Source organism: Brassica napus, chromosome C6 (genome assembly GCF_020379485.1).
Source record: "Brassica napus cultivar Da-Ae chromosome C6, Da-Ae, whole genome shotgun sequence".
Classification (NCBI taxonomy): domain Eukaryota; kingdom Viridiplantae; phylum Streptophyta; class Magnoliopsida; order Brassicales; family Brassicaceae; genus Brassica; species Brassica napus.
In genome coordinates, this window is record NC_063449.1 from 885,779 (window position 1) to 906,969 (window position 21,191).

The following is a 21,191-nucleotide window of genomic DNA, read 5'->3' on the forward strand; positions in this document are numbered from 1 at the left end:
TGAATTTATGCTCATAATGAATTTATCTGTAAAATCACATCAAAATATTATATTTAAAACCAAAATAGTAAATATTATATAAACTACAAAATGAAAATTAACTAAAAATATAAAATATATATGGAAGCATGAAAACTAAAATTTTGGAAAATAGTAAACATAATATAAATATAGTCTACGAGAATACATAGATAATGTTTGTGATTTATTATTTTGTGTTTTTTTCACATTATTTAAAAAATCTAAATTATTGATAACATATAATATGTTTTGGTTATTGTTATGTTGTTGAAGTTTTATGGGTTGTGATTATTTAATTATAATACTTTTATTACCACTAGATATTTTTTCAGTGCACAAATATAATAAGTGTTTATATTCAAATCCAAGTTTCCTAATTCAATTATTATTATAAAAAATATTTTGATCCAAAATCTACTTTCCATAAATAACACAATAAAACAAAAAAATTAATACATTGATTATCAATATGAATATTGGATTTTTAGAATTTATAATAATAATTTAAATTTGTATTTAATTTAATAATTTAATTTTTATAAAAATAAATATTATAATTAAAAAATTAGTATTTATATTTAGCACACACAAGGTATGGGCCATCAACTGGTTAATATTATATATACACACATAATAATTACATTTATCGTTATAATATAATATTAAAAAGTTTATAAGTAAAAAAATTGATTTATATATTTCAATAGTTTCACAAAATTATAACTTTGTTTAAACTAAATTTTTTAAAATAAAATTATGTAAAGAAAAATGTGATTCTTTTTTTATAAGAACTTTATTTTCAAAAATGATTTGGTAGTTATAATTATTAAAGTGTGAAAGTTAAAAGACCATTTGAAAATAACAAATATATATTTTATAATACATAAATGCTATTTTATAGGAAAATATCAATATCAATTTTAAATTTTTAAAAATATAGATTGACTATTGCTTATTTTTCTATTTTACTTCCTCCGTTCATATTGAGTGTCATTGTAGAGAATTTTTCGTTATAAAATAAATATCTTTTTTTTATTTTCAATGCAAAATTTATTAATTTTGTTTAACAATTTATTTTTATATTGTTTGAAATATGTTTATGTGTATAGGTAATTTTGTTTTTATATAGAAAATATACAAAATTAATTGTTTCTTTAATCTGTGTGCACAAACCCATAGTGACACTTAAAATGAAACAGAGGGAGTAGCATTTAGAAATGAAAATATCAATAGATAGAAAATGTTCTTATCATATACATTATATATTAATGTTTTGTTTGTCAACATGGTTGGTTTGTTTGAGTATTTATTCAGTTATTATGGGAGGGGTAGTTCACAATACAATTATACATATATCAATAATTTCATTTACTTGGATTAATAAAATATGTAAATTTGGGTTTGGTTTAACATTCTTGTGCTTTTCATTTATTTTGAGATTTTATAGGTTTTTGTTATTCCAAAAATTTGATTTAATAATATCACTTTATATTATTGTTAACTATGCAAAAAAACCTTTATAAACTTAAAAAAACTTAGAAAATGTTTAAATCAAATTATTAGATAGTTACTAAACATATATAGGTCAATTTAAAAAAAGGAAAAAAATGAATATAAGATTTCAAATCTAACCCTAAAGATACCAACAATACTATAACATATGTTACCAAACCCTAAACCAATAACTCATGAACTAATCTACATTCACTCATCTATGTTGAATATAATTCAATTTCAGATAAACAAAATTTACATCATTGAAAAATGTTTATTATTACATGATTTCAAATTTGAACCCATGAAAATATTTTTTATAAAAATTTTAAACTATTTTTAAGATCTAATCCATGAGAAGACTTTCTCTGAAATACTTATGGAAGACTCCTGGAAGACTTATGGAAGACTCCTGGAAGACTTATGGAAGACTCCTGGAAGACTTTGATTTAGGCGGGAAACCTAAATTATTCTAAAATTTAGGCGGGAACCATAAATTCTACTAAAATTTAGGCGGGATGTGTCTGAAGACTTCTTTTTAAGTCTTCTGTGGGTCTTCCAATCCTAAAATCAATTAATTATGCAAAAAAACACTTTCTTAAACTTAAAAAAAACTTAGAAAGCGTTTAAATCAAGTTATTATATAATTACTAAACATATATGGGTCAACCTGAAAACGAAAAAAAATGAAGGTAAGATTTCAGAATCTAATCCTAAAGATACATATAATACTATAACATATGTTACCAAACCCTAAACCAATGACTCATGAGCCAATATACATTCACTCATCTACGTTGAAAATAATTCAATTTCAGATGAACTAAATTTACATCATTATTATTACATGATTTCAATTTTTTACCCATCAGAATATTTTTTATAAAATTATTTTTAAGATCTACTGAACGAGAAGACTTACAAAGAAGTCATCATAGATAAGACTTACAAAGAAGTCTTCTCTAACGGAGGGTTATAGTGGTAAAATTGAATATATGTTTTTTGTTTGTTCATAAGGGGACTGTTGTAATTTCACTAGGCTTTTGGGTTACTTTTGCATTTGATTGAATTTGGGGGTACACTTTTATATTCAAAATCAAGTTTTGAGTCATTTTTGGCAAAACCCCCATAAAAAAAAACCACAATCTCATAGTTTATAAATGGAGGCTAAACACATTGAACATGACACACTAATGCCAAAACTAAATAACACATGAATCTATAACAATAATATCCAACCTATTAAAATAGAGTCCTATTTTTATCTACATACACAAGTATTTGTTAGACCATTCATTAGAAATTTAACTAAATATCCTAAAATTACTCATATATGATATTCTCCTAAGAAAAACAATATACATCTGAACAATAACATTCCTAAGAAAAGATAAATATATTGTCATTAGGTAATTATCATTTGACTGTTTATCATATTTAATATCAACCATATTTTATATATTTCAGTAACTATTTTTGAAATTAAATATTATAACAAAATTCTTTTTAAATTATCAAATTAAATTTTTAGATAAAACGAAATAAATAATATTTTATTGGTTGTAACATTTTATGTTTGATATTTTTAGTAAAAATAAAAACATTAAACTGAAATATAATATACTAAATAAAATAATATTTTAAAATATTGCAAAAATAATTTAATTTAGTCACATAAAAACATTTCGAGAATAAAAATTTCTAAACAAAGAAGCTAATAATTTTTATTTTATTAATTCATATAAAACTAATGTTTAAAATTAAACTATTAATATTGATGTTGCATTTTAAATAAATAAAAAAATAATTCATTAATATTTGATTTGTACAATATCATCAAACAAATTTCAACAAATATAAATTTTCAAAATAAAAATTATATACATATAATTGATATTAAATATATATCTTTATAACATATTTTATATTTTGAATGTTAATTAAAAATATAAATATATCCGCACGGATGTGCGGATTAATATCTAGTTTAAAATTAAAGTATATAGCAATCTATTATTATAGTATATTTGCTTTATAAATATTTATATCCGTGCATGAGCACGAAAAAATCACCTAGTAAATAAATTAAAAAGATAAAAGAAAAATGAAACCAAGTCTAGTTAGAAAAGTTAAACCAAAAGGAGCTTCAACCACCACCGCCTTCAGCCGCCACCTCCGGAGATGCTCCACCAGCCATTTTCCGCCTTCACACACACACACATTATAAAATAAAAACAAGAAAGTAATAAAATTTTCAACAAGATGGGACAAGTTAACACTTTTAAGGTGATGACTTCAAGTCTAAGCACCCCACAATACGCCTCATGAGTAGTTGGCTCTGCAAGAGATCATTGGAACCAAACGTGAATTTTGATGTCTTTTTGATGAGAGAAAAAAAAAAAAGACATTAATTCACTTTCACAGCGAAACAGTACATGGTCATGGCCGATCAAGAGAAAAAGTTGGTGCAATTGCAATATCAAAATATAAAGCAAACTACTTTATTGTTCTAAAAGTAGAAATTTCACATTTAGTTAAACCTACCAGAGGACCCATTCATGTTCAAAAGTTAAAAGCTTTGAAAACGGAGAAAGATTATATGAAAGAGTAGTGACCTTACACCAAACAGTTTCATATCAAATGCTCAAGCATGGTTTTCAAGAAAATGACTCAGGAGATTTGATTTGATCTCTCTGTTCTTCAACTGCCGCAGATACTCAACCATAAGAGCTTACAGAAGCTTGCGTTATGGTAAGCCTTATGCTACATACCTGGAATCCTGTAAACATCACACTCGGGTCACATGTCTGGGTCAAGGATCCATAACTTGCATGGACTAATCGAGAAGTGACAGAAATCAAAGGCACTAATGCAACAATACTCACTGCAGATGGGAAAACAGTAAGAAGATAGTTCTCATTTTCTTATAAAACCACTTTGTTACTGGTCCATTAATCTTAGAAGAAAGCTAAAGTATAAATTTGGTATTTACAGATTGTTGCTAGTATCTCTAGCCTCTATCCAAAGAATACAGAGGCGCCACCTGCAGGAGTTGATGACATGACTAAACTGGCTTACCTCCATCAGCCAGAGGTCCTCCACAATCTTGCTTGCTGGTTATCACTAAATGAGATATATGTCAGTAATCTTAAAACATTCCATTGATCAAACCTTTAGAGATTATCTAACTGCAATCTTTTTGACTAAGGCAGACTTAAAATGGAAACATCTTGATTGCTGTGAATCCATTCCAAAGACCTCCACATTTGTATAGCGTCCATATGATGGAGCAGTATAAAGGAGCTGCGTTTGGAGAGCTAAGCCCACATCTGTTTGCCGGTTGCAGACACCAGTTATAGGTAACAAGTTGTTAATCAACGAATAGAAAATTACTGTATTAGCTAACGCTTTCCATGTATGCCAAGGCGATGATAAATGAGGCAAAGAGCAAGTCTATTTTGGTTAGTGGAGAGAGTGGAGCTGGGAAGACGGAGACAACCAAAAAGCTCATGAGATATCTTGCATTCATGGGAGGCAGATAAGATACATAAGAGAGAAAAGTGTTCGACAAGTTGTTCTAGAGGTGAGTATTACTTGCTCTGTTTATTTTTAAATGACTAGGAGATTTTGGGCCTGGGGCTAGGCATATTCCATATTAAGAGAACAGAGAGCTACAGGTTGCAAGAGTCAATGGTGTCCAAAATACTCATGATTCATACGACAAACAAAGAGCTAGTCAAATATTCTACATCAAATATTTTTAAATAAATCAACATGCACAATGAGAACGACGCTTAAGGAGACGGAGGATGAACATGAATCGGTTGAGTAGCTGCACTAGTATGCAAGGGTGTCCAATCCCATGCATAGTTGGAGTGCTGTTCAAAACTATCAGCTGCATCACTTGGCTTCGCTAAGAAAATGGTGTATCCGGAGTAGTAAAGATAATCCATTGAAGTTGCAAAACTTGAATCACCTGCATCAGGTGCAAAGTCACAAAATGAACCAAACACGATTCATTGTTGTATAGAGAAGGGGTGCAAAAATTTTCAGTCACCTGTAATTAAGAGTATATTCCATGGTCCGGAATCTCGGTGAACGTCAGCATAATGTACCAACAATGACTCTAAACCGAGCTCAGCGGCAAGTCTTTTCTGATCAGGCAGAAGATGAGCATGTTCACCGCAAAACGGATTTCTTCTGGGAGCATAGTAACAATCGAAACGTTGGTCTACGAGAAGGCTCCTTTCAATTGCAGTTATATCCCCACAAAGAAATCTGTTATTTCTGCAGATGCGATACTCATGGCCATGGGGAACCTGGCCTAAACCGCTTTCAATGTTGGAGATTAGAGTTCTAGCAGAGGCCTCAGACTCAATAGGGCATGAGCACGTGTTCCAGTCCCAAAACGTGGCAACAAGATGATCTGATATGAAGTAATACAAATGCCAACTAAATGATCCGATATGAAGTATTATAGAGAGGAGTTATGAAGAGATATATATATACCTGTACTGGAGGACATGGTTCCCGGAGCAACTGGAGGAGGACACTCAAGGGACCACGGTCTCTCAGATTCCTGCGAGCAAAGCTTTCATTAAGACCGAATAAATCAATAGACCCAATAAGAGAATCAAAAACCTCATATACCTGCAACTCCAATCTTTCACAGCTAGCGGTGGATCTTCGGCCAAATAGAGGGAATTAGAAGGATGCCCTAGGGCTTCTAGGGCTATTCTTTTATTTAGTCGACTAAAAGCCCGGATAGATTTTATTCAAAGCCCAACACTTTACAATTTAAATAACTAAAGTCCACCCCAAATTTTACAGGGAATTCGGCCCAAAAAAACCTCACCTTTACGTGAATTGCCAAAAAAAACGTAAACTTTTGGACTGACCAAAAAAAACATCAAAATTTTCATTGACTTTAGAATTAATTAACAATGTTTTTGTTGACTTGCCAATTTAGCACGCCGTCAGAAAATTTAACAGAAAAATTTAATGTTGTTTATTGTTGGCGTTAAGTGAAACGACGTCGTTTTCAAATGAGATGAAACGACGTCGTTTTATATGGTTTGAAAACAAAAATAAGTAGATCCTTGCTTTCGAACCCATATTGGTTGGATCAAATGACAAGGTATTTTACCACTAGGCTAGTGACACTTTTAATGGAGTTACTAACACATTTAATTTTATTTGGTACTCATTGAATATAAAAAAATCTCTAAAAATTTATAAAGATCTTTAAAATTCCAAAAAATTTAAAAAATATAGAAATTTTTTATAAAATTAATTTCGAAACTAAAATTAAAAAAAAATTATTTTTTCTTTAAAAAAATCAAAAAATCCTCCAAAATTTTCATTTTTTAAAAAACAATTGCCAAAAGTTGAATTATTATACACACATAAAAAGATACTCACATATTAAAATTAAATTAAAATTCTTAAAATAAATATTGTAACCATTATGAATGCGATTTTAATTTTTAGCTCATAATTGTAACTTTAACTTTTTGCGTTTTCTTTGAATTTTTAAATTTTTTTGAATTTTATTTTAAAATTATTTTGGAATTTTTTCATTTTTAACAAAAAAAAAATTATTTATAATTTAATTTTAGTGTTACTTTTTCTTGAACTTTTTAAAAAAATTTGGAATTTTAAAGATCTTTTTAAGTTTGTAAAGATTTTTTTTACATTCAATGAGTACCAAATAAAATTAAATGGGTTTGTAACCTCTTTGAAAGTGTCAGTAGCCCAGTGGTAAAATGCCTTGCTATTTGTCCCAACCAACCTGAGTTCAAAACCAAGGATCTACTTCTTTTTATTTTAAAATCATGTAAAACGACGTCGTTTCATCTCATTTGAAAACGACGTCGTTTCACTTAGCGCCAACATTTAACGTCTAGTTAACGCTGTCTTAACTGTGGGTTTACGGTGTGTTAATATGGCCAGTCAATCCTAAGTTGCTTAATAAACTAAAAAGTCAACAAAAGTAAAGTGTTTTTTTGGCCAAGCTCGAGTACAGATTTTTTTTGGCAATTCGTGCAAAGTTTGTGTTTTTTTTGCCGAATTCTCAAATTTTATATGATAATGTTTATCATAATAAAATAAATTTATTTGCAACATTACCAAACACAAAAAAAAATATTAATTTACATTTTGATATTATTATTTTTATATATTTAACTTCATTTGTTTTGGAACAAAAACTCTAACTATTTTTTGTAGGTTTTTTTGTTTTTATTTAATTTAACTATTTCTGTTTATTTTAATTTAAAATTTAGTAAAGTTAGGATTACATTGTTATAAAAATCACTAGGGTTGGTCCGCGCTTCCCGCAAAATATTTATATTCATTACATTTTTACTTAACATTCATTTTTGGTTTGATTGTATATTATGTGTCAGTTGATATTTTATAGTTTTTATTTATTTAGTTGATCATACCTTTTTGGTAAAAATGATTATGTGATGAGAGTCATCTAGCCTTCAGTATGGTTGATTATATTTGCTGATCTGAAATTTGGCGCTGTATCACCACCAGTTCATCGCGGCAGTGGCAATGTTGGTGATCTCTTCCTAGACGACGAAGCCTCCTTTTGCTTCCTCATTCATGAAGTCGTTGGCAAACACACTTTTTTTATAGAGTAAAAGGTTAATGCGCAGATCTGAGCGACTTTGTGTTTCACAGCAGTGATTGATGCTCCGAAGAATCTGGATCCAGTTCGGTTAAGGCATGTGCTTCTTCCTAGGCTGGAGAAGTTGGTGAAGTGGAAAGCTTTTAAGGGGATGTCGGCATGGCGGCGAGGAGAGCAGACGTAAAATGGGAAGGTTAGCTACGGTGGAAATAATCAAATAAATGACTTTGGAGAGTACAAATCCAAGTCTTTGAACATCTTCGAATTGAATGTAGTTAGTTTCTAGGCATTGTCATGTCCCCGATTCTGGATAGGATCGTCCGGACGGACTGCGGTGCGTGGAAATGCACCAGTATGGTCATATGGCCCAAAGACAAGCGTGTCATAGCCTGGAAGTAAGGTTAAGGGCATCAGGAAGCTAAGGCATAGCTAATCCAAGAAGGAGACAAGCTCAAAGGAGCTGGACAAGAGAGCTGGTAGCTGGACAAGATCCAGGTGAAGCTCGATGAAGTGAGTGATCAGAATGGATCATGGGAAAACTAAGTCTAGGACTGGAAATAGACCAAGGGATTTAGAAGGATTGAAGAATATAAAGGAAGCAAGCTAGACACAATGTATAACAGCTAGGCGATGCAGTAAGCAAGCTCAACCAGCTAGGTGAAGTGTAGTGCAGCTCGATGTAGCTCACTGAAGTGTAGGTCAGCTCCCTGAGCTGGATGGACTAGCTCACTCAGCTGGGACAGCTGGGGATCAGCTCAACTCAGCTGGACTGAGTGTTCAAGTCATGGGCAGTTGGGCCGGGTCTGGACAGTGGCCGGGCCATGTGGGTGACCCGTGTGTGCCGATGGGCTGGTGGGCTCTTGGGATTGAGCCAGGAGCATGGGCAATCCGTGTGGGCTTGCTTTGGACATGTCCAGGAGTGGTTTGACAGTTCCAGGACGTCTGGTAACCGCCAAGAGGCAGTTACTAAGCGGCGGTTAAGGGAAAAAGGGAAAACTGCCCCATTTGGCTCTCTTTTGGTAACTGCTCATCCAGGCAGTTAAGGGGGCAGTTATATCCGACTTTTTCCATGTATTTTTGTCCCTCCCTGTCGAAAATATCATACAGAGAATATAGAAAACTCAGACAAACTTCCAGAGAGAAAAGGGAGGCAAACCGACGGTTGGACGATCTGATCCGTGGTGGTTCCTGGTTGTTTCCGGTGGAGTTTGTTTGTGAGATCTAGATAGAATGGCTTAGGGGAACGGAACCTCTGATTGTATGACTTGGTCTAGGTTCAGGATCGACCTTGGAGCTAGCTGGCAGTTGCGTTTACTGACCAGTAGCTGAGGAGATCTGACCAGACAAGTGTTAGATTGGATTTAGTCCAATGGTTAAGTAGATACTATTCCGCTGCGTATGTGTTGTATTGATCTAAGCTAGGAAAGACTATGGTAGTCTTGAGCTAAGATCTGAGTTAGCCCTCGCCTATGGGCGATGTTTTAAATAAAGGGCAAAAAATTTTAGAGGTTCGGTGCGGGTATGGACTGAGCGACGTGAGGCATCGACCGTGGCCTAGTAGGCCGGGATCGGGTCTGACAGGCATCATCACAAGTTTCAATTTTCTTGGTACGTGTTTAGGTGAAAGCTGCAAGAGAGGTGATGAATCAGATTATGGAGGTATGGAAACAAGTCCCAGATTTATCAAAGGATTTTTCTCCTACAAGATCAAATGCAATGGTCATAATAAAACAGGTTTGTCCGTCTCATATAAAATCAAACGTAAGAAAGCTTGACATGTTTTGGTCTTTTACTATTTTCATTGTGCCTTCAATTTGTTTTTTTAAGCTTATCCCAGTGTATATATGTACCTTCTCACTTGCCTCCTCAGTTACTGTATTTTCTCGTAATCATCTTCATTTGTTCTGTCGATCGACGTCCGCAGTGTTTTGTCGGTCAATACTCATGGCAATCGTCTATTCGGATCTTCTTTTTTTTATGACCTTCAAAAATTCAAAAACTAGCATAACTACTAAACTAATGAAAACCAATTAAAATTACCTAATAGTGGGTTGTCTCCCACTCAGCGCTTTGTTATTGTCATTTAACTTGACTTTGGAGGTGATTTGGCTAGTAATGTTGAAAGCAGGTACTTGCTGGGAAGCAAGTTTCCATCTCTTTTCTGCTCTTGTTGAACCATGTACCAGTGAAGTCTCACATTGCTTCGCCTCCTCTGCGCCATTTGTCTTTCATTGTTGCAGTTGTATTCTCTATCCTCTGCAATATGTCTCCAAGACATTCAAGTTTGAACTGATGGCTCACAAGTGTGGCGTATGTGTCAGATGAGATCATCTCTCCATGGTTGTTTGTATAAGACATATCTGATTTCACCTTTGGTACTAGCCTTCCTCGGTTTGTTGGTGTAGCTTCGTCGATAGATGTCCTTCTGTGACTATCGGTTGATATGTTAATGCGTCTGTCGATCGATGTTGATGCCTCTGGTCGACGAGCGATGTATCTATAAATCTCTAATATCTCCCTCTGCATTGCCTCTGTCTGAGAAGTCAAAGAACTGATGGTGATGTCCCATGGGAAATAGATGTCATCACATCTCTTATCAAGCATCTCTTATGCTGCTCCCAGAGTTCTGTAGATCTCTTCTATCATCTGATCAGCCTCTGCTCTGGTGTAAAAATCTGGTCGAGACTTCATCGGATTTGAATGTGACGGGTCAACGTCGATCGATGTCGAGTGGTTTTTGTTGATCAATGCTTGTGTAGTTGCTTCGGCCGCATGCTGTGTCTGCATGCTGGCTATGTCTGCATGCTGGCTATGTCTTGCCTCATCTCTTCCATGCATGTAGTCAACCAACTGATGCTATCATTCAGTGGGTAGTAGACACCATCAAGCTTCATCTGGAAGTCATCTTCATTCTTTTCTTGGGCTCCACAGATTCTATAAAGTATCTCATGTATCTCATCTTGGTGTAGATTTCTGGTACTAGCTTGGTCTGTGTGAATGACCTAGCATGTTCTAGAAGACATAGGTAGCTGTGCTCATCCATTGAGGCTCTTTCCAGAAGATTTCTGATATCATCCTTGGATACATGGATGATGTGTACATCTGCATCTCGGGCATGTCCATGATCATCTCTGTAGACCCCATACACATCCTTCTCCTCCCAGTGGAATCTCTTAGTGCCATCACAGTCATATGCACTTTTTCCAAACTCTGGATGTCTGTCGATCGATGTTGGGTCTCCAATGTCGATCGATGGTCGAGTATGTTGTTGATACTTCGGTTGAAACGATCATCTATTCCACCAGCTATGTCATAGAACTTGTTTGTAATTCTTCTCTAGTGCTCTGGAATGTTGTGTTGTTGCATGAAGAGATTTTCTGCTCCATTAGCCATCCTCTCTAGATACATGCATTACGTGTCCATCTATTGCTCTTGCATAGCCTTTTGGATCCCTGAAAATACCAAACTCATCCGGTGTTAGATAGTTAGTATTCTGTTTAGCTTTTTCCCTTTCAGTGGATGGTGGTTGTGAACGAATGTCGATCGATGGTGGGGCTTTGGTGTCGATCGATGGCGTTTGACATTGGTGAAAGGACGATAGAAACGAGTGCCTCTTCCACAAGCTTCTGCAAAAAGTGAATCTGTATCTGAGCGTTCCTGGTGGTTAAGTAGTTCTTCAGTGGTGAAACCTTCATGTAACTCGTCTGCTCCTGGCTCATGTATTGCAGTTTTTATTGCATAGCTCTCGTGATAGCGATCATCTGCCCAACTGCCAATTGAGTAGTTTTCTTCTTATGCACGGTCAACTCCAGTGTCGATGAATGGGTAGTAGGCAATTTCGGTCGATGCTTGTTTGCGGTGTTTCTGGTGATGATGAGTGTCGATTGATGTTGGGATGTTTTTGTCGATCGACGTCGCATTCCTTGTCTAAGAGCAATGGTGGAGAAGTTTATCTTCCTCAGTACGAATACCTCTATCCTTTGTAGCTCATTCCACCTCATAATCCTCATCATAGTCCTCTGTATGCAGGGTATCTCTAGTTGAAGGTATCGCAGTGTGTACTGCCATGGTGGGATTGTTGTAGTCATTCTCCCAATCATCTGGACTACTATCGATCGATTCTTCGAGGTGATTGTCGATCGATGTGGAGGTGTGAGTTTCGATTGACACGGAATACACTGTCTCGTACTCAGCTCCACAGTGACATGCTGCTATGAGTGATGGATCATCAATTCTTCTATTCTCTGACCTCTTAGAACATTCTCCTAATGTCCTCTTCAGTCTCCCTGGTCTCCCTGAAGAACATCCAAAATCTGTGGGTAAAGTAGGCCTCCTCGAATGGTTTCTCCAGTGGAATCCTAAGGACTCTCTTTCGAAAACTTTATATATCCTTCTTGATATCACTCAAATTACCCTAATGAGTGAATTACTCTCTCAAATAAGAGGTTCAATTATAGTACTTAGGGATCAAATTCACAAAGAGCTAGGGAACCTAGTAAATCTAATCAGATTGGTTAAGCTAGATTGATTTTAGGTTTAAATGTAAATAGTAGGTTTGTGAGCAAAGTAATTGCTCGATTGATTGATTGGGGTTTTGGTAGTTAGATGAAAGTAGCAGGACTTAGGACTTTTATTCAGGTAATCAGAATTATAATCCTACAGATGCTTAATAAGTTGCATGCATGATATTGTAGAGCTCAACACTTATAAACAAACCACTACGCTCTCGGTTTCTAGGTTTGTCTATCGACTAGTGTCGATCGATGATTCTACACGAATATCGATCAATACACTTTCTGAAACGTCGACCGATTATTTTATTAGAATATCGATCGTCGCTTTCGGTCTAGCGTTAATGCGCGGGTTGAATGTGCTCACTAAGCTCAGTAGATCAGCTCTCTCCTTACTCTTAGCAAGTCTTAGCTCAATTAGGATGGTTACAGGGTGAGATGCAATTAATCGCTTATGTCTACAAGGTCTCTGATCCTGGAAATATCAAAGTGCCAATATACAATGGTACAACTGATCCCAAAGCGCATCTGCAAGCTTTCCAAATCACGATGGGAAGGGCTAGGCTCCGAGAAAGCGAGAAAGACGCAGGCTACTGCCGCCTCTTCGGAAATTTGGAAGGGCGGCTCTCGAGTGGTTCTCTCGTCTTAGGCGAAACTCCATCAGAAGTTTCCGCCAGCTTGCATCATCGTTTCTCAAGCAATATTCTATGTTCATAGATAGAGAAACGTCTGACGTGGACCTCTGTAGCCTCTCCCAGGGAGAAGACGAGCCTCTCCGCGAGTTCATGAGCAGATTCAAGCTGGTCATGTCAAGGGTTAGCGAAATAAGTGACAAAGTGGCCATAGACAAGCTCAGAAAAATGCTCTGGTACAAGTCGAAATTCAAAAAGTGGATATCCCTCGACAAGCCACAAACGATCTAAGACGCTCTCCACAAGGCAACGGACTACATCATGATCGAGGAGGAGATGAAAGTTTTGTCACAAAAGCATATGCCGACGAAAGGCTCCTCAAAACACGTAGACCAAAAGCCCAGAAAGAAGAACCGTCGTAACGACAAGTATGTCCATCACGAGGGAGAAGATCTCTAAGGGGCGCATAACTATGCGATCAACCCTGAGCAGGGTAGAACTTCGGGGAACACATGGACCCGCAACCCTGGGTATGATGAGAACACATTCTGCGAGTTCCACTAGACCCGAGGACACTCAACCACCAACTGCAAAATCCTGGGAGCGAGACTGGCTGTAAAACTTCTTGCCGGAGAACTCTCCGAGTTAACCAGCTTGAAAGACCTTGTCCGTGATTCCGACCGTCCTCCAAAAACTGATAAAAATCTACCCGCAGAAAATTCTCCTCAAAGGAACCAGTCGGGAGATAAACGCGGAAGAAGACATGACGAAAAAAATGACATCAATCGTCGCAGAGTAAACATGATTATCAGAGGCTCACAATACTACAACGATACGGTTTCGGCCATTAAAGCCTATCAGCGAAAAGCCGACTCAAGCGCCAACTGGCCTACCTGGTCTCTGCCCCGGGATGCTCGGAACAACTCGATAACTTTCGAGGAGGAAGAGGCCGGCAGAATCGATCTGCTGCATTGTGATCCGCTCGTCATAGATCTCGTCATACGAGATCTAGAGGTCGCAAGAGTTCTCATTGATACTCTCAAAAGGATGAACGTCGAACTCGGAGCAGTCATACCAACGCCAAAACCGTTGACATGCTTCTCAGTGGAGACGTTAATGACTTTCGGATCGATCCAGCAGCAAGTCATGGCCAGGGAAGTCACAATGATCATCGACTTCACGGTAGTCGACCATCCCGCTATCTATGACATGATCATGGGAACTCCATGGATAAACGCCATCAAAGCCGTCCCATCTACATATTACCTCAAATTCCCAACCCAAAATGGAATTGCAGCCATCTGGGGTTGTCAGAAGCAGTCGCGACTTTACTTCCTCACGGAACATAAGATAAGACAAGCTACGACTACCGCAATGACAAAACGCAAGTGCACGAAGATAACTCAGCCTTCAGCTGAAAACACTTCGACGAAAGACGACTTAGCATCGTCTGCTGAAGCAACCAGCTCGGACATCAAAAACCAGCACGACTCCGAGGCTAACGCTACTACCCAACCAGAGGAGAAAAACCCAGAAGAAGACGTCGACCCAGCCACAGTCTCTTCAGCAAAAGTGGCCGATGCAACCCTAACCGCCGAGTAAAAACACTCGCGACACAAATAGAACTACGAGATGGCTTGATCCTCGAAAGGGGTACGTAGGCAGCTCGTCGAAAGACGACTTCAGCTATCCCCCTCTCTAAAAAGGTGGGGGGGGGGGAGTGGGTACGTATACGTATACTCATATACTCCCACGTTTTAGATATTCTCCACTGTACTCGAGATTTTTAAAAACTCTTACATCAGTACTTTACTAAATCTTATGCTTTAACCAACAAACAGTCTCAGGACACACTTACAAAATTTCTACAAACTTAGAAATTCTTATTCATGTAACAACCTACGATCCTATCCGTCCCAGAAACGCGAAACATTCGCAAACTCTAAATCAAAATATTTCCGAAAGATGAATTCTTGAGAAAACTGCGAGACGTCAAAGGTATCTCAAAGCAATACATCCATGATCAAATAACAGTCCGACCGCGACTACAAAATCACAAACATTAACACCCTGTTAGTCGATTGGCCCCGAAGAACACTTTAGCCGTCTTAAACAAACGCATCTCGACCAGTATCTCTCGAAGTAATTGTCCTCAAACATCCGACACAAGGATAATAGCGCGCTATAAATGAAATCCGAAATTTGGCCAGCACCTCCAGATTATCTCTTGAGAGATGCTCGATTCTTACCATAAGTCGTATAAGCCAAGAACCTATGGTAATGTTGGTGATCTCTTCCATAATGCTGGTGGTCAACGTTATCTTCCGCGATACTCTCAAAAGGATGAACGTCAAACTCGGAGAAGTCGTACCAACGCCAAAACCGTTGAGCATCTCGGGTTCTTGGCTTATACGACTTATGGTAAGAGATCACCAACATTACCATAGGTTCTTGGCTTATACGACTTATGGTAAGAATCGAGCATCTCTCAAGAGATAATCTGGAGGTGCTGGCCAAATTTCGGATTTCATTTATAGCGCGCTATTATCCTTGTGTCGGATGTTTGAGGACAATTTCTTCGAGAGATAATGGTCGAGATGCGATTGTTTAAGACGGCAAAAGTGTTCTTCGGGGCCAATCGACGAACAGGGTGTTAATGTTTGTGATTTTGTAGTCACGGTCGGACTGTTATTTGATCATGGATGTATTGCTTTGAGATACCTTTGACGTCTCGCAGTTTTCTCAAGAATTCATCTTTCGGAAATATTTTGATTTAGAGTTTGCGAATGTTTCGTGTTTCTGGGACGGAATAAGAATTTCTAAGTTTGTAGAAATTTTGTAAGTGTGTCCTGAGACTGTTTGTTGGTTAAAGCATAAGATTTCGTAAAGTACTGATGTAAGAGTTTTTAAAAATCTCAAGTACAGTGGGGAATATCTAAAATGTGGGAGTATACGAGTATACGTATACGTACCCACTCCCCCCCCCCCCCACCTTTTTAGAGAGGGGGATAGCTGAACTCGTCTTTCGACAAGCTGCCTACGTACCCCTTTCGAGGATCAAGCCATCTCGTAGTTCTATTTGTGTCGCGAGTGTTTTTACTCGGCGGTTAGGGTTGCGTCGGCCTCTTTTGCTGAAGAGACTATGGCTGGGTCGACGTCTTCTTCTGGATTTTTCTCCTCTGGTTGGGTAGTACCGTTAGCCTCGGAGTCGTGCTGGTTTTTGATATCCGAGCTTGGTGCTTCAGCAGACGATGCTAAGTCGTCTTTCGTCGAAGTGTTTTCAGCTGAAGGCTGAGTTATCTTCGTGCGCTTGCATTTTTTCATTGTGGTAGTGGTAGCTTGTATTAGCTTATGTTCCGAGGAAGTAAACTCGCGACTGCTTCTAACAACCCCCAGATGGCTGCGATTTCATTTTGGGTTGGGAATTTGATGCCCAGGTAATATGTAGATGGGACGGCTTTGATGGCGTTTATCCATGGAGTTCCCATGATCATGTCATAGATAGCGGGATGGTCGACTACCGCGAAGTCGATGATCATTGTGACTTCCCTGGCCATGACTGGTAGCTGGATCGATCCGAAAGTCATTAACATCTCCACTGAGAAGCATGTCAACAGTTTTGGCGTTGGTACGACCACCGAGTTCGACGTTCATCCTTTTGAGAGTATCGCGGAAGATAACGTTGACCGTGCTCCCCGTATCGATGAGAACTCTTGCTACCTCTAGATCTCGTATGGCGAGATCTATGACTAGCGGATCACAATGCGGCTAATCGATTCCGCCGGCCTCTTCCTCCTCGAAAGTTATCGACTTGTTCCGAGCATCCCGAGGCAGAGACCAGGTAGGCCAGTTGGCGCTTGAGTCGGCTTTTCGTTGATAGGCTTTAATGGCCGAAACCGTATCGTTGTAGTATTGTGATCCTCTGATAATCATGTTTACACTGAGACGATTGATGTCGTTTCCTTTTTCGTCATGTCTTCTTCCGCGTTTATCTCCCGACTGGTTCCTTTGAGGAGAATTTTCTGCGGGCAGATTTTTATCAGTCTTTGGAGGACGATCGGAATCACGGACAAGGTCTTTCAAGCTGGTAAACTCGGAGAGTTCTCCGGCAAGCAGTTTTGCAGCCAGTCTCGCTCCCAGGATTTTGCAGTTGGTGGTTGAGTGTCCTCGGGTCTAGTGGAACTTGCAGAAGGTGTTCTCGTCATATCCAGGGTTGCGGGTCCATGTGTTCCCCAAAGTTCTACCCTGCTCAGGGTTGATCGCATAGTTATGCGCCCCTTAGAGCTCTTCTCCCTCGTGATGGACATACTTGTCGTTACGAGGGTTCTTCTTTCTGGGCTTTTGGTCTACGTGTTTTGAGGAGCCTTTCGTCGGCATATGCTTTTGTGACAAAACTTTTGTCTCCTCCTCAATCATGATGTAGTTCGTTGCCTTGTGGAGAGCGTCTTAGATCGTCTGTGGCTTGTCGAGGGATATCCACTTTTTGAATTTCGACTTGTACCAGAGCATTTTTCTGAGCCTGTCTATGGCCACTTTGTCGCTTATTCCGCTAACCCTTGACATGACCAGCTTGAATCTGCTCATGAAATCGCGGAGAGACTCGTCTTCTCCCTGGTAGAGGCTGCAAATGTCCACGTCAGACGTTTCTCTATCTATGAACATAGAATATTGCTTGAGAAACGATGATGCAAGCTGGCAGAAACTTCCGATGGAGTTTCGCCTAAGACGAGAGAACCACTCGAGAGCCGCCCTTCCAGATTTCCGACGAAGAGGCGGCAGTAGCCTGCGTCTTTCTCGCTTTCTCGGAGCCTAGCCCTTCCCATCGTGATTTGGAAAGCTTGCAGATGCGCTTTGGGATCAGTTTACCATTGTATATTGGCACTTTGATATTTCCAGGATCAGAGACCTTGTAGACATAAGCGATAAATTGCATCTCACCCTGAAACCATTCTAATTGAGCTAAGACTTGCTAAGAGTAAGGAGAGAGCTGATATAGTGAGATTAGTGAGCATATTCAACCCGCGCATTAACGCTAGACCGAAAGCGACGATCGATATTCCAATAAAATAATCGGTCGACGTTTCAAAAAGTGTATTGATCGATATTCATGTAGAATCATCGATCGACACTAGTCGATAGACAAACCTAGAAAGCGAGAGCCTAGTGGTTTGTTTATAAGTGTTGAGCTCTACAATATCATGCATGCAACTTATTAAGCAACTGTAGGATTATAGTCCTGATTACCTGAATAAAAGTCCTAAGTCCTGCTACTTTCATCTAAATACCAAAACCCCAATCAATCAATCGAGCAACTACTTTGCTCAAAAACCTGCTATTTACATTTAAACCTAAAATCAATCTAGCTTAACCAATCTGATTAGATTTACTAGGTTCCCTAGCTCTCTGTGAATTCGATCCCTAAGTACTACAATTGAACCTCTTATTTGAGAGAGTAATTCACTCATTAGGGTAATTTGAGTGATATCAAGAAGGAGATAGAATGTTTTCGAAAGAGAGTCCTTAGGATTCCACTGGAGAAACCATTCGAGGAGGCCTACTTTACCCACAGATTTTGGATGTTCTTCAGGGAGACCAGGGAGACTGAAGAGGACATTAGGAGAATGTTCTAAGAGGTCAGAGAAAAGATGAAGAATAGGATTACACTAAAGAAGAAGAGTGATCTTGGGAAGTTTTCAATACGATGTACGGTGAAGGGTACTGAGTTCCCACATACATTGTGTGACACAGGAGCATCAGTCAGCATCCTACCTAAGGATATGGCAAACCATCTAGGTCTGAAAGTGGAGCCTTCCAAGGAATCGTTCAATTTTGTGGATTGTTCTCAGAGGAGCTCAGGAGGAATTGTCAGAGACCTAGAGGTGCAGATTGGTAATGCCCCTAGTTCCAGTAGATTTCCATGCTTTGGATATCAAGCTGAACTTGAACTCTTCTTTGTTGCTTGGAAGAGCCTTCTTGTCAACAGTAGGAGCAGTATGCAACATGAAAACCAACAAGTTGTGTCTGACGCTCATACACCCACATGCCCACTACGGTCCAATTCCAGTCATGAAGCCACAGACGTCCTTCAGAAGAATTGATGATTCATCACTCATGGCAGCATGCCACTGTGGAGCTGAGTACGAGACAGTGTATTCCGTGTCGATCGAAACTCACACCTCCACATCGATCGACAATCACCTCGAAGAATCGATCGATAGTAGTCCAGATGATTGGGAGAATGACTACTACAATCCCACCCTGGCAGTACACACTGCGATACCTTCAACTAAAATACCCTGCATACAGAGGAGTATGATGAGGATCATGAGGTGGAACGAGCTACAAAGGATAGAGGTATTCGTACTGAGGAAGATAAACTTCTCCACCATTCCTCTTGGACAAGGAATGCGACGTCGATCAACAATAATGTCCCAACATCGATTGACACTCATCATCACCAGAAAAACCGCAAACAAGCATCGACCGAAATTGCCTACTACCCATCCATCGACACTGGAGTTGACCGTGCACAAGAAGAAAACTACTCAATTGGCAGTTGGGCAGATGATCGCTATCACGAGAGCTATGCAATAGAAAATGCAATACATGAGCCAGGAGCAGACGAGTTACATGAAGGTTTCACTACTGAAGAACTACTTAACCACCAGGAACGCTCAGATACAGATTCACTTTTTGCAGAAGCTTGTGGAAGAGGCACCCGTTTCTATCGTCCTTTCACCAATGTCAAACACCATCGATCGACACCAAAGCCCCACCATTGATCGACATTCGTTCACAACTACCATCCACTGAAAGGGAAAAAGCTAAACAGAATAATAACTATCTAACACCAGATGAGTTTGGTATTTTCAGGGATCCAAAAGGCTATGCAAGAGCAATAGATGGACACGCACTGCATGTATCTAGAGAGGCTAATGGAGCATAAAATCTCTTCATGCAACAACACACTCGACCATCGATCGACATTGGAGACCCAACATCGATCGACAGACATCCAGAGTTTGGAAAAAGAGCCTATGACTGTGATGGCACTAAGAGATTCCACTGGGAGGAGACTGATGAGTATGGGGTCTACTGAGATGATCATGGACATGCCCGAGATGCAGATGAACACATCATCCATGTATCCAAGGATGATATCAGAAATCTTCTGGAAAGAGCCTCAATGGATGAGCACAGCTACCTATGTCTTCTAGAACATGCTAGGTCATTCACATAGACCAAGCTAGTACCAGAAATCTACACCAAGATGAGATACATGAGATGCTTTATAGAATCTGTGGAGCCCAAGAAAAGAATTAAGATGACTTCCAGATGAAGTTTGATGGTGTCTACTACCCACTGAATGATAGCATCAGTTGGTTGACTACAAGCATGAAGGAGATGAGGCAAGATATAGCCAGCATGCAGACACATCGTGCGGCCGAAGCAACTACACAAGCATTGATCAACAAAAACCACTCGACATCGATCGACGTTGACCCGTCACATTCAAATCCGATGAAGTCTCGACCAGATTTTTACATCAGAGCAGAGGCTGATCAGATGATAGAAGAGATCTACAGAACTCTGGGAGCAGCATAAGAGATGCTTGATAAGAGATGTGATGACATCTATTTCCCATGGGACATCACCATCAGTTCTTTGACTTCTCAGACAGAGGCAATGCAGAGGGAGATACTAGAGATTTATAGATACATCACTCGTCGACCAGAGGCATCGACATCGATCGACAGACGCATTAACATATCGACCGACAGTCACAGAAGGACATCTATCGACGAAGCTACACCAACAAACCGAGGAAGGCTAGTACCAAAGGTGAAATCAGATATGTCTGATACAAACAACCATGGAGAGATGATCTCAGCTGAC

The 21,191-nt window shown here is 38.5% G+C and overlaps 2 protein-coding genes and 1 long non-coding RNA gene across 4 annotated transcripts; 2 read left to right on the forward strand and 1 right to left on the reverse strand.

Moving 5' to 3' along the window:
• The first annotated feature begins 3,962 nt into the window (after positions 1-3,962).
• Positions 3,963-5,168, forward strand: LOC125589053. 2 transcript variants are annotated; one of them, XR_007325244.1, is made up of 4 exons: positions 3,963-4,416; positions 4,510-4,653; positions 4,728-4,874; positions 4,941-5,168. It is a non-coding gene; the product is annotated as an uncharacterized LOC125589053 (long non-coding RNA). The 2 variants fall into 2 exon arrangements; XR_007325243.1 differs by having other exon boundaries at positions 3,966-4,416; positions 4,728-5,168.
• A 38-nt stretch (positions 5,169-5,206) lies between these two features.
• Positions 5,207-6,285, reverse strand: LOC125589052. Its single transcript, XM_048761216.1, has 4 exons — positions 6,166-6,285; positions 6,025-6,094; positions 5,573-5,941; positions 5,207-5,491 (listed from the first exon to the last, which is right to left on the reverse strand). The coding sequence occupies exons 2-4, from the start codon at positions 6,038-6,040 to the stop codon at positions 5,310-5,312; spliced, it is 567 nt and encodes a 188-aa protein (XP_048617173.1). The 5' UTR covers positions 6,041-6,094; positions 6,166-6,285; the 3' UTR covers positions 5,207-5,309.
• Positions 6,286-14,096: 7,811 nt separating this feature from the next.
• On the forward strand, positions 14,097-14,897 carry LOC125589029. Its single transcript, XM_048761162.1, has one exon. It carries the CDS (start codon positions 14,097-14,099, stop codon positions 14,895-14,897), a length of 801 nt encoding a protein of 266 aa, XP_048617119.1.
• Positions 14,898-21,191: the final 6,294 nt, after the last annotated feature.

Coding starts and splice junctions, on each gene's coding strand:
- LOC125589052 (XM_048761216.1), bottom strand. Junction 5,492..5,572: donor GAATATACTCTTAATTACAG/GTGACTGAAAAT, acceptor CACCTGATGCAG/GTGATTCAAGTTTTGCAACT.
- LOC125589029 (XM_048761162.1), top strand. CDS start 14,097: ATGATTATCAGAGGCTCACAATACTACAACGATACGGTTTCGGCCATT.